Source organism: Myotis nattereri (genome assembly GCF_964212035.1).
Source record: "Myotis nattereri genome assembly, chromosome: 11".
NCBI classification, from domain to species: domain Eukaryota; kingdom Metazoa; phylum Chordata; class Mammalia; order Chiroptera; family Vespertilionidae; genus Myotis; species Myotis nattereri.
This window is the reverse complement of record NC_138086.1, coordinates 32,654,421-32,666,812: the sequence shown is the minus strand read 5'-3', so window position 1 is coordinate 32,666,812 and position 12,392 is coordinate 32,654,421. Positions and strand designations below refer to the sequence as shown.

The following is a 12,392-nucleotide window of genomic DNA, read 5'->3' as shown; positions in this document are numbered from 1 at the left end:
CTGTAGCACAAGAGTCAACTGCTAAGAATTCTGGAAAACAAGGTTTTTTATTTGTAGCTGTAGCCACAACCTGGCAGCACGGTAGCAGGTAGGAACGTCCAGGTCCAGGCTAGTCAGCCCAGCCCAGCCCAGCCCAGCCTCCCCGGGGCTCAGGGGACTTGGCCCTCAGCAAGCAGAGTAGAGGCTGCTGTGAGTGGGGGTGGGGGTGGGGGTTGGGGTGGTAGCTGAGGCATTTGTGCAGCAGTGAAAGCAGCAGCGCTCAACCTGGCGACCCACAGGTGGGGTATCTGAAGGGTGGTGAGAGGTCCCTGCAGGATGGGAGAGGGGACTAGAAACCCAGAACCCGGACTCTGCATCTTGGGTTCTGTTGGGGCCCTGGGTCAGGGACCTTGGGATACTGGGTGGGGTCTGGAATGGAGGGAGGGGCTAGACAAAAAATAACCCAGGGGCGGGGCCAGTGGAGGAGCAGGGTGGTCTCAGTGTGGGTGGTCCGCTGATGGGGAATTAACTCCCAGTGAAGAAGGGGCCAGTCCTCACTCAGGTCTGGGTTCTGGCAGTGTGGCACTTCCGGCAGAGCACATGGCCATCCAGGGGGAAGCAGCCATTGTCGTCCGCCTCAATGGATAGAGCCTTCCCACAGTCCTAGGAGAAAGTGGAAGAACTCCCTGATGGGAAGGGCCCCTGTGCACCCCACACCCCCCCACTTTTACATTAGCAAGGCCAAGTGCTTCATAGCTCTGAACTGATATCCTCATTGTGCCTCCCCACCCCCATTCATCCCCCACTTTCACTTTTGTCCCCTAGGCATCCAGTACGAGGATGGGCAGTGGATAGAGCTGCACCCATCCCAATAAAGGATATGGGGCCATTCTCACATGTCTCAACTCCATCTGACTCGCCTTTCTTCTGAGTCTCAGTGAGACCCCAGCCTGGTCACCACAAAGCATAGCACCCTTCCCTACCACTGCGCAGTCTCCTATCTTGGTTTATCTGAAACCCCACAACCCCCTTCCTGCAGTGACCGAGCATCTGGGCTGGGTGGGCCTGGGCACTGCCACTGACCACCCTCAAAACCGCAGGCTGGCACTGCTCACCACCTGACCAATGAATAATGTCTCCACACCTCCCAGCCCTCAGGCCCCAGGGACACTGACCTCACACTTGTAGCACTTCATGTGGAAGTTCTTGTCCAGAGCGACCACTCGCACAGTCTCCTCCCTGCCAGGCTCAGGCATGATGGGCTCTGCACAGACAGAGCACCTGGGTGCGTATTGCCTGGAGGGCAGCAAGGCGGTACAAGTCAGGATGTGGGAAGAGGCACCCGCGCTCTCACCAGAGCACAGGGAGAGCAGACAGCGGTGGCATGGCAACAGGCAGACTTCTCTGCCCATCTTTCCCACATCTCAAGGTAGAGGAAGCCCAACAGAAAGGCCTAAGACCAGCCACCTGCCTCTCCCAAAACCCCACCCGCCCCAAACCCACTGCCACCAGGTCCTCACCCTGTCACATTCATCCTGCAGAAAGCACACCCAGCGGAGCCCTGCTGGTCCCATCCCTGGACCCCTGACCCTAGTCCACCCCTCACCACGCAGGTGTCTCTGCCCGACTGCTGGGAGGTACAGAGGGACACAAAGCCCTGGCCACCCAAGGTGCAATCCTAAAAAATGCACACCTCAAACAGAGGTGGGAGCCAGATTCTGTGGGGTCCCTGTACCGCCCTCTAGCTACCTTACAGGATTTTGCTGCTGGCCTGAGAAAGTAGCCACCTTGTAAATACTTTCTAGGGAACCAGAGTTCCTCACAACTGACCTCCAAAGGAACATCTACAACCTGGCCTGTGTGAAATGAAGTCAGTCCAGCAGATGTCGCTGAACCCAGAAGAAGCTTCAGTGAGCCACGGGCCAGGGGACTGGCCAGGAGCAAGACTTGCTACCTAGGTCTAAGGCTCCTGGATAGCTTAATGACTCCAGTGGTTCTCAACCTTCTGGCCCTTTAAAAAAAGTACAGTTCCTCATGTAGTGACCCAACCATAAAATTATTTTCGTTGCTACTTCATAACTGTAATGTTGCTACCGTTATGAATCGCAATGTAAATATATGACATGCAGGATGGTCTTAGGCGACCCCTGTGAAAGGGTCGTTCGACCGCCAAAGGGGTCGCGACCCACAGGTTGAGAACCGCTGGCTTAGTCCACATGAATTCGTCCCTGCCATCTACAGATAGAACATGGTTGCCAGAAAACCAGGGGTTTGGAGCTGTCTTGGGATCAGAGGGGCAGCCTGGCTCCCAGACAAACCATGGTTGGCCCCAGAGAAGCGCCCAGAGGTAGTGGTGGGTCCTCACTTGTGGTAGTCAGGGACGCAGTGGGGCCGGTTGGCCTGGTCCACAATGAAGGAGGTGCCCTCCAGGGGGCAGGCGCAGACCACGCAGGTGAAGCACTGAGGGTGGTAGGCTTTGCCCGTGGCCCTCAGCATGCGGTCAGTGATGGGCTGCCCACAGGTGTTGCACTTCTCCAGGGTGTCCTGAGGAGGGAGCAGCAGGAGATTGGCAGGGAACTGTACCCAACAGCCAGCTGCCAAGGCAGGTCTCCACATGTCCACACCCCAACCCCTCGCTGAGCCCCGGAGTGGCCCTCAGCCCCAAACCCGACTCACAGTGTAGCAGCCCTCACAATATGGTGCTCCCTCCACGCTGTAGAACTGCTGTCCTTGCAGCTGCTGCTCACATTGGTGGCAGGTAAAGCAGGTGATATGGAACAGCTGTCCCAGAGCTCGAACTGCGGGCTGCGCACGTGCCAGGGGCTGTTGACACCGGCCACAGGATTCTGGGTAGGCCAAAGAAGATAAATAAATAGGAGTCAGCTGATCCCTCGAACAGGGAGTGGAGCCACAGGAGTGGCCAGCACAGTGATGAAGGGGGGGACAGACATCCCAGCAAGAGGGCGGTGGGCTCACCACTGACGGCCACGTTCTGCCTCTGAGGATGCTCCATGTCCTGCATGAGCTGCTGGGTCAGCTGCTCCAGCTCCTCCACCTCCTTCAGAGTCAGAGGTCCTGGGGCCCCAGAGGAGCGCACCTGAAACCCCAACACTCTCTTTAAACCCTCTAAAGGGTCACCCCCTCCAAGCACATTCCCCAACCAGCTTACCCACTTCCTTCCAGGAAGGACTAACTCCCCTCCCATTTCCCAGGTGCTCAGATTTGACCCTGAAAGCTCCTCACGACCCCTCCCAGACCCTGGTACCACTTGAATAAGGGGGAGGGGATGACCTTCCACCCCCTTTGCCCAAACACCCCTGGGCAGCCACAGACAGGCCAGAATGACTGAGCGGACGAAGGCCACGCACACAGCAGCTCAGGTTACTGAAGCACCGAACACACCAGGCCACGCATCAACTCCACAGAGCATGCTCGGACATGGCCCCCCACAGGAGAGGTCGGCGCGATGGGCTGTGCACCCAGGTACGCACACACCTACCCGTCCCGCCTGCTGCTGAGCAGCCCTGTCAGCGTGAGGATACAACACAGGCAGGAATCACAGGTTAAACCCCCAGACCCACCTGTGGCCGCCCAGCCCCCAGCCCTCCACACAGAGGTCCAGGGTCCCTCCTGACCTCACTTCCTCCCCTGGAGGCCTCAGAGAAGGGCCAGCCTACAACTGGGGATCCCACTATTTAGGGGATCCTGAGAGAGCTTAGGGAGGGGGGTGGGATGAGGTTAGGGGGCACTGCAGGGACCCCGACAAGTACCAGGAGGAAGCGCCACAGGCACTGTCTGACTCCACCAGCATTACCATGAGACGCTTCAATAGGAACGCTGGTTGGTCTTCTGTTACTGGGGAAGTCCATGTAGGACTGTGGTCACTGAAGGTTCTGCCTGCCCATGCCTTCATTCCCATAACACCTGGAGCCTCAGTCTCCCAGCTACCTCCTCCCACAGCCACCTTCCCCCCCTCAGCCTGGGCCCCACCACCCTCACCCCTCTGCATCCGGAGCTGTGCCTGCCTGGAGATGCAGACACACAGAAGGCCCCATGACCATCTTATTTCTACAAGGCTTTCCCAGCCCCTCTAGCCACCCGGGCCACCTCACTTATCTGGCCCAATCTTAGCCCAGGCCACACCACCCGCTTCCTGTTTCTGCCTTCAGGCTACAGAAGTAGGCATAGAGGCTGCAGAGTGAGTTCACAAAACACAAAACACAGCAGGACCCTTGGTGACCTCAGCCCCAGTCACCCGCAGCTCGGCTGTCTGGCTTTTGGCTCCTGCGGGTTCCCAGTGGCCTTCCTTCCCCACAGCAGCTGTTTCAAACCTTTCCATCCCCTCGAGCCCCTCGCTCTCACCAATTACCTCACCTCCTACATGACTGAGAAGATGGAAGCTGGCCAGCTCCAGCTCCCGCAGTGTTCCTCTTCTCCACAGAAACACTGTGGTGACTGTCCTTGCTCTCCGGGATGCCACGGCAGGGGGGCTGTCACCCCCTCTCCTCCAGACTCCATGGAGCAGCAGCCCCTGCTCTCAGGCACCTCTAACCCCCCTGCACCAGCTTCTTCCTCTTGGTTCACACACATACCTGAGCCCGTCCCCTAACATGAAAAACCACACACACACACACACACACACACACACACACACACATGCCCTGCCCTAGTCCATCTCTGCCAACCCTCCAGAGCAGGCCACTCTGGAAACTCTGTTTCCTCAGTGCCCATGCAGTCCACAACTCCTTTCACTGTCCCCACCAAAGGGCACAAATGGACCACCCCACAGCCTTCGGTGACTTCCAAACAGTCAAATCTGTGACCTTCCTGTGGTCCTCATCCTCCTCAAACCTACCGAAGGGCTCCTCAGCCATCACATCTGTCCCCCAAGATCCCACCCCGACATGGTGCTCCTCCTTTTCTGCCATTGTTCCCCGCCCACCTGACCAGCGGGCGCATCACCCAGGTTCCTCTCAGGCCCGCAGCTCCTGCTGTGCAAGCACCCTGGGCTGCTTCAGTACCACTGCCCCGTGACAACCTTGAGTCCCGGGCCTCTGCTAAAACCCGGCCCTCCATTTCTGACTGACTGACAGTTCCAGCTGAAGGAAAGTCCTCCTGGAGCCTGTTGCTCAATATGTTGACAGCTGGACCCCTCCTCTTCCCGTCCAAAGCATTTCCCCTTCTGGACTTCTCTATTTTGTCAGCATTACTGTCATTCATTCCCCCCCCACACACACCCAGGCATTTTTTACCCCTCCCAACTGCTTATCAGTTACCAGGTCCTAGAGGCATTTGCTTTGACAGCTCTTACCCCGTAAGTCACTAATCTCCTACCTCTAGTACACACCTCTGCTGTAAACACTATCCCAAAAGCTTCCAAAAGCATGGCTGTCACAGGTCCTCCAACCCACTCACACACTTGCCAGATCTGACTGGCTGCCTCGAGCTCCCACCTACCTCTCTGTGGCTCTATAACTTCACAGAGGAACCTTCTACTTTCTAGTCTCCAAACACTCTGGTGTATTTGTGCCCTTGAGTTTTGCTCATGCTATTCCCACCCCAGTGTCCTTCACTCTCCTCTCTGGATTCTTAAGTCCGACCATCCCTCAGAGCACACCAGCACCAGGACGCCTTTCCTAACTGGCCACCCCATGTTGACTCCCTGTTTGGAGCTTCTGTAACACAGAATTCTGCACAACTTATGGGTCCTTGGCATCTCCTCCTGCACTACCCGTGCCTGCACACACAGAGACAGACACTCCTGCTGTCCATTTACTCTGTCGCTGGTTGGACTAGATGGCCATCAGGGTCCCTTCAACTCAGACGCTCTTGTCTCCTGAACTAAAAGGTGGGAATGCGAATTTTTCAATTTGGGGCACTCATGTGCTAGACAAAGACCCTCAGCACTTTCTATGCGTTAGCCCCCTTGATCTTTACAACCATTGTATGGGGTGGATAATGTTATTTCAAGGACAGAAACAGGCTCAAAGTTCACCTCACTAGCCTAGGATTTTGTGAGATGGGAGCTGGGAATTCTATCCCAGGTCCAGCTGACTCCCTCAGGCTTAACCTCTTTGAGAGATCTCTTCCATCCTGAGCACAGAGCACAGTGCCTGGCACACAGCAGATGCTGGCTCAGCCAGTGCAGCCACTCTTATCACCCCCAGGCAGTGAGAGTGCTCAGAGAAAGAGAGATTAACTCAAGAATCCAAGAAGGGGGAAGAACCAGGGTTGGACTGGTGATGAGGTCATCCTCCCCTCTAACATCCTGGGGAATGGGGAAGGGATGGTCCACCAAACCCTCCACCTAATTCAGAGCCTGTGCTGCTCCCACTCCCAATCAGGCCACACCCAGCCCCCCCACCAGTCCAACCCTAGAGGCTGGAAATTCCTATCCCATCATCCCCACCCACTCATCTTTGCCCTCATTCTCTGGCTCCTGACGTATCCCCTGTCCCCAGCTCCCATGTCTCAGCCTGGTCCTCCCATCCTGCCTCACCTGGTTTTGATTTTGAGCCGGTGTGGGCACTGGGTGCTGCTTCTCCTGCACACGGGGCTTCTCCCGTTGCTGAGCATAGGTGAAGCTGGGGGGCTGAGGGGAGCCTGTGCCAGTGGAAGAGGGAGCTTGAGGGGGCCCTAACTTTTGATTGGGCTGTGGCCCAGGTCCACCTGGGGCTCCAGGGCTGAACTTGGAAGCCACAGGAGTAAACTTGGGAGCCACTGGAGAAAACTTAGGGGCTGGAGGTGGGGCTGGGGGACCTCGAGGCTGACTGTTAGCCAAAGGCACAGGCTGGGGCTGGGGCTGGACATGGAGCTGGACCTGAGGCTTGGCCTGGGGCTGGGGTTGGGGCTGCACATGGAACTGTGCCTGGCTCGGAGGCTGAGGCTGAGCCTGGGACACAGGCTGGGAACTAGAAGGGGCCTTCCAAGGAGGCAGGGGTGCTGTGCCTGCAGCTGCAGGCTTAGTACTGGTCTTGGAAATGAATGGAGTGGAGACGGGTGGGGGTACATATCCAGATGATACCTGCAAGGGGAGGGGGAGAGGGAGAGAAGTGTGGTTGGAGGAGGGTGCAGCCCTCCCCAGTTCGGTCCCCACTCCTTTCCTCCTCTCCAGTTCCTTACCCGGGCTTTGAAGGGATCATTCCTGGTCATGTCATCCAGCAGTGAGGACAAAGAGTCTATCTCCAGATCAATACTGCTCACCTTCTCCCTGGGCTAGAAGGTCAAGGGTCAGAACACCCATCCCAGTCCTCCTTTCCCCCATCAGGGGGGAGGTGCGGAGGAGGTCAGAAAGGACCCTCCTCTCCTTCCTGGGGGGTTGGGGAGGAGGTCCCGGTTTAGCTGCCCCTCCCAGACCCCGTACCTGTGGTGGGAGCGGGATGGGAGCTTCAGGGCCCCCCTCCTCCTCCAGTGGAGGCGGTGGGGAGGGGAAGATCTCCTCCTCCAGAGGTGCAGGGGGAAAAGGCTCCTCGATCGGGGGCGGGGGAGGCGGGAAGGCACCTCCCAGGGTGCCCTCCGTGTCCTCGCCATCCCCAAGGAGGGGAGGAGGTGGTAAGGGAAGGTCTGGGGTAGGAAGGAGAAAGAGGGCAGTCAGCAGGCGCCCCTCTACCCCATTCCCTAAGTTCCCCTCCTTCCACAGCCCTAACCCCTCAGCCAAGAACTCTCAAGGGTCCCGGGGCGCGCGGGAAGGAAACGGGGGAGCATGGGGGCTCCGCGCAGGAGTGGTGCAGCTCCCGTTACACTTCGGAAAACGGACCCGGAGGCAAGATTCGTGCCCCACATTCCCACCTCCCACCCCCAGGCGGGGACTTGGACCGGTCCCAGGAGCCCTGGCTCCCAGCCACGAGCTCCGCGATGAGGTAAGAACATCTGCTCGGGACAGGGTGGCTGCGCCCAGCCCCCTCCGCGGCAACCTTTCCAAACACCCCCAACCCCGACGCCACTGCCCCCAGCGCGGCGCCCGCCCTAGACCAGCCCCCAGCCCGGCCGCATACCTTCCGGGGGCGGCGGCGGAATCTCGCCCACCCGGCCCATCTGTGCGCGCTGGGCCCCGGCGGCCGGCAGTGGCTCGCTGTCCCCGGGCCGGAAAGGATTCACTTTGGGCTTCGGGGCCACCACCGGGGCGAACTTCTTCTGCGGGGCGTAAAAAGCCGGAGCCGAGACCGAGACCGAGATCGCGGGAGACGGGCGGGGGGCCGCCATGGCCAGGCCGGGCTGCTGGGCGTGGGGGGCCGGGTTCTGCGGCGCCAAGCCGGGCGGAGGGCGTCCCCGCGTGCCCTCCCCGCGTGCGGCTCCCCGCTCCTCACCGCGGGCCGGAGCGTGCGCGCCGCGTCTCCGTGGCCGCCTGGGAAGCCGGGTCCGCGGACTCTGCGTCCTGGTCCCGAGCCGCCTCTATCCTGGCGGGGGAGGGACGCGGAGCAGGGGGAGGAGAGAGGGGCGGGGAGAGCGCGGCGCCCAGACCATACAAGGAGCGGCCCGGAGAGGGGGGCGGGGAGAGCGGGAGGGCCGACGCGGCAGGAAACTCCCCCAGGAAGGGGCCCAGGTCTTGCCCCCGGGCCACAGCCTCCGTCAAGGTCCTCCCGCGCCGGCCCCCGCCCCCGCCGCTCGGCCCGCCGAGGACCACCCCTCCCCGAGCACAAGCCTCTGATGTCATTTCCTGACTTGCCCCCCTCCAGGCCCGACCCGCGGTGCCCGAGGTCTGACTCACCGTCCCCACTCCGGGATATGCCGGCGAGGTCAGTCGGGTGTCTCCGAGGTGCCGAAGCAGCCCCTTTGCGCTCCACCCCGACTCAGCCGCCTCCTCTCCCGGCCCCGGCTACCTGCGCCCGCTACCTCCCCACACCGCTGCCAGCCCCGCGCCCCAAATCCTCTCCGGGGATTGGCAAGACTAGGATAAAACTGGGCTCCAGGGTGGACGGAGATGGTGAGTGGGCGTTCTCCCTTCCCACACCCTCCACCCAGGCCCTTCTGTGACCTGGGTGGGTGGGAGTGTGTGTGTGCACGCACCTCCTGGGCAGCCCCTTGAGGCTTCTAGGAATTCGCATCCCCGCGTCCCCGCCTGCAGATCTCTCTGTTAAGATTTGCAGGAGGGAGAGGCGGGGACCTAGGACCCCGGGAATGGGGGTTGGGGGGAGCGGAGGCGGGGGCGGCCAGCCAGGAAGGAAGAGCGTGGACGCGGGTGAAACGTCTTCGACAGTTTTTCAGCGCCCGCAGTGACCCCTCGAGGAGCCTTTGGGCAGCCGGGTGGCCCTGGGGAGATTCGGAGACTTCGCTCGGTGGAGCCCCCCACTGGTCCGACCGGATTCCTCTGCCTTGGACTGAGCTCCAGGCTACGAAAAAAAGACAGACCTGGGTTCATTGAACACTGAAACTAACCAAACTGCCGCTTGAATTCTTGCACACTCACTACTTACAAACTATGGAGTCATTTGGCCTCTCAGCTTGTAAATCCAATATATCACCCCCGGGTGCTGCCTTTTCTCTGCCTTCTAAGGCAGTTCCCTTGCGCATGCCCTACTCTGTTTCCAGTTCCTTGGCCCTTCAAACCGGCTACAGCCTATTGTCAAGGAGCATCTGGGCTCTGCTGGAGAGATCGTCCAGACCCACCCCTGACATTTACCAGAAGGAATCAGGCTGGGAGCTCTAGAGAGGGGCCCGCGGTCACACCCGGCCAGTCCCAAGGAAAGTCTAGGCCAGAACTGCTGCCTCGAAGGCTCTAATGTCAGCAGAGCTCACTTCCCTACACCCTGGTGTCAGGTGAAGCATCACTGGAGACAGGAACGCAGAGTGAGGTCGGGTGCAGAGACTAGCTTGAGTGTCCATCCTCTCCGCTTCATTTTCTCCGTGTGTAAAAGAGTGGTGATATTTAATCTACTTACTTTATTGCATTAAGTGGAGAAATAAATGAAATTCAATATCTGAAGTGTTATATAATACTTGGTATTATTATTCAAGTCCCAGTTCTGCCCAGAATGGAAATTCTGACAGGTTAACCTAAGAGCGTTATTCCGTATGTTCTCTTCTGAGTTGCCAAGCCAGTCTCCTGGGCCTTAGGGTGTCCAATGCCTGCCTCTTCCTTCAACCTTATCAAATACTTAATTACGCCTAACACTACATCTTCGTCTCCTTCTCAGAACCCACTGATCGGTCTTTTCTCTGGTGTCTCATTGTCTTGGTCACAGGTGTTTCACACTGCCATAAGCATGTGTGGCCACGTATGATGTAAAGCACGTCGTGCAGGTATCAGCTGGTCCTGGGCTTGTCCCTATGAAGATAGGCTAGAAATTTGATGCCGGATTTCTGTGCAGATTGGAAATGGTGACTTGGGCTTTACAGACCAAAAGTCTCCTTGCCAATCCTTCAAAATATACCCACTTGTTGGGGAAAAGTTAGGAAGATGGTTTCCAGATAGTGTCACAAGAGGAAAAGCCATTTACAGTCTAAATGTCTCCTTAAGGAATGTGCATGTGCAAAAATATAGTATGTTTAATTGCTAGGCAGCTGAACCTATTTATAAATCAAGAATAGAAGAGTGCGTAGGCAGTCTTATTTGTACTGACAATTTAAAAAAAAACACATTTGGGATGCAGAATATTAAAGCTGAGTTTCCAGCCAGCCATTCTAAATACAAGTAGAAACACACAGAGTATCCCCGCACAGGTTTGCTAGGCCAGAATGTCTCTAGCGGAGCTGCAGGGTCAATGCTATTAAAAGGCACCTGGCAATCAGGGAGTGGCCCTAATGATTCTTAGGAATTTTTCTTAAGTAAACAATTCTAATTGACCTCAGGTAGAATGTATAAAGGATAGCAAGTACACAGATGTTCCCACCTAATCATTTCTAACAGCTTGGGCCAAGCAAGAAGAGGAAGTAAAAACATGTGCAGGAACCTTTGCTACCTAAAACATCCCTACAGGCCTCTGAGAATTTATGTCCACCAGGTACCAGAAAGTTTTCTTCAAGGGTCATACAACATAAAGTAAGCAATTAGAAGCAGCCAAGAAAAAAAAAAGAAAAGGAACAAAGGCAGTGGGGAAAAAAGAATTTTCTAAAATGAAGAGAGATGCTATCAGGTTCTTTCTGTATACTGGCTGCAGATGGCCAGAGGGTCAATTTTGTGCAGGCACTGTGCTAGGCACTCTAGCAACAGCAACCACCATAACATCAGCAATAATAGCACTCATTGTAATAAAGCTTAGCACATGGCCCTAGGCACAATACTAAACACTGTAAGCAAAAAGGCCCCATTTAATCCTCACAACAAACCTATAAGGAATGTACATTATGATCCCATTTTTCAGTTAAGGAACTTGAGACCAATTAGCTATTGCATTTTTCACCTCTGAAACTGCAGAAGAAAATTTTTGTAATGCAAATATTTTATTTGAAGACACCCCTGCTCCCCACTTACATCCTTGCCAGTCTTCACTTCTTCCCTTCAGGAGCCCCAGTCTGGTATATCATCAACAACCTCTTCAGTTCAGCTTCAAGTCCATTCCCAACTCTAAGTCCTTCAACCACCATTTTCTTCTTCCATTACATGACAACATCAAATTCTGTCTGTCTCTTTACCTGTGTGTGTGTGTGTGTGTGTTTATATAGAGAAAAGATAGAGGGGAGAGAAAGAGAGAGAGAGAGTTTTGTATAGTATAAGTTTTCCAGAAGGCTTCTCCAAGTATTGTTAAAAATGGTTGGTGCCATGGCTGGTGTGTTCAATGGTTAGAGCATCAGCCCGCACACCTAAGGGTCAAGGGTTCAATTCCTGGTCAAGGGCATGTACAGTACATGGGTTGCAGGTTGGATACACCACGGTGGTAGGGGCATGTGCAGGAGGCAACCAATCAATGTGTCTCTCTCAAGTAGATGTTTCTCTCTCCTGCCCCCACCCTCCCACTCTCTCTGAAATGGAAAAAATTATCCTTGGGTGAGGATTAACAAACATAAATAAAAATAAATGAAAGTGGTTGGTGTGGGGTATAGAATTGGAGAAGGCAGGAAGCTTTTATTTATAACTGTTGACTTTTCCCCATGAACATGTAAACTTTTATAATTTATAAAAAGGAAAAGAAAGAAAAATGACAGAGCCATCGTCTCTTTTTTCCTAATATCAGAGCTTTTTCTTTTCCACTTTCTCCCAAATTTACTCCCTACCTAGCACCACTTGCATTGCTTGTCAGGACAAAAGGCTCTCTCACGGGTGGGGCTACACACACAGTGGAGGGGGAGCCACCCAGCGAGATACCCAGGAATCTTTGTGGCAAAGCCAAGGAAGAGCAGCTTCCTGCTCTGCCCCTGGGCCACCCCAGCCCCAGCCCCGAGGGAGGGGATGGACTGATAACCACAAATGGCCTTTTTTCCTCCTTTCTTCCAGGTGGGCTGACGTCAGCACATCATCTTCTGTGCCCTTTTCCACT

At 56.1% G+C, this 12,392-nt stretch overlaps 1 protein-coding gene across 2 annotated transcripts; it reads right to left on the bottom strand.

Annotated features, from left to right (window-relative positions):
• Positions 1-28: 28 nt before the first annotated feature.
• Positions 29-8,585, bottom strand: ZYX (zyxin). Of its 2 annotated transcripts, XM_081102498.1 has the most exons (10): positions 7,974-8,580; positions 7,343-7,542; positions 7,102-7,194; positions 6,928-7,003; positions 6,479-6,582; positions 2,956-3,076; positions 2,656-2,825; positions 2,345-2,523; positions 1,155-1,275; positions 29-642 (listed from the first exon to the last, which is right to left on the bottom strand). In XM_081102498.1, exons 1-10 carry the CDS (start codon positions 8,179-8,181, stop codon positions 538-540), a joined length of 1,377 nt encoding a protein of 458 aa, XP_080958624.1. In that variant the 5' UTR covers positions 8,182-8,580; the 3' UTR covers positions 29-537. The 2 variants fall into 2 exon arrangements, with proteins under 2 accessions (XP_080958624.1, XP_080958623.1); XM_081102497.1 differs by having other exon boundaries at positions 6,479-7,003; positions 7,974-8,585.
• Positions 8,586-12,392: the final 3,807 nt, after the last annotated feature.

Bases quoted from the DNA above. Each gene is read 5' to 3' on its own strand.
- ZYX (XM_081102497.1), bottom strand. From the start codon at position 8,181: ATGGCGGCCCCCCGCCCGTCTCCCGCGATCTCGGTCTCGGTCTCGGCT. The intron at 2,826-2,955 runs GTGAGCCCACCG...TGGCCTACCCAG, and splicing joins GCAGAACGTGGCCGTCAGTG to AATCCTGTGGCCGGTGTCAA. The intron at 643-1,154 runs GTCAGTGTCCCT...ACTTTCTCCTAG, and splicing joins TGAAGTGCTACAAGTGTGAG to GACTGTGGGAAGGCTCTATC.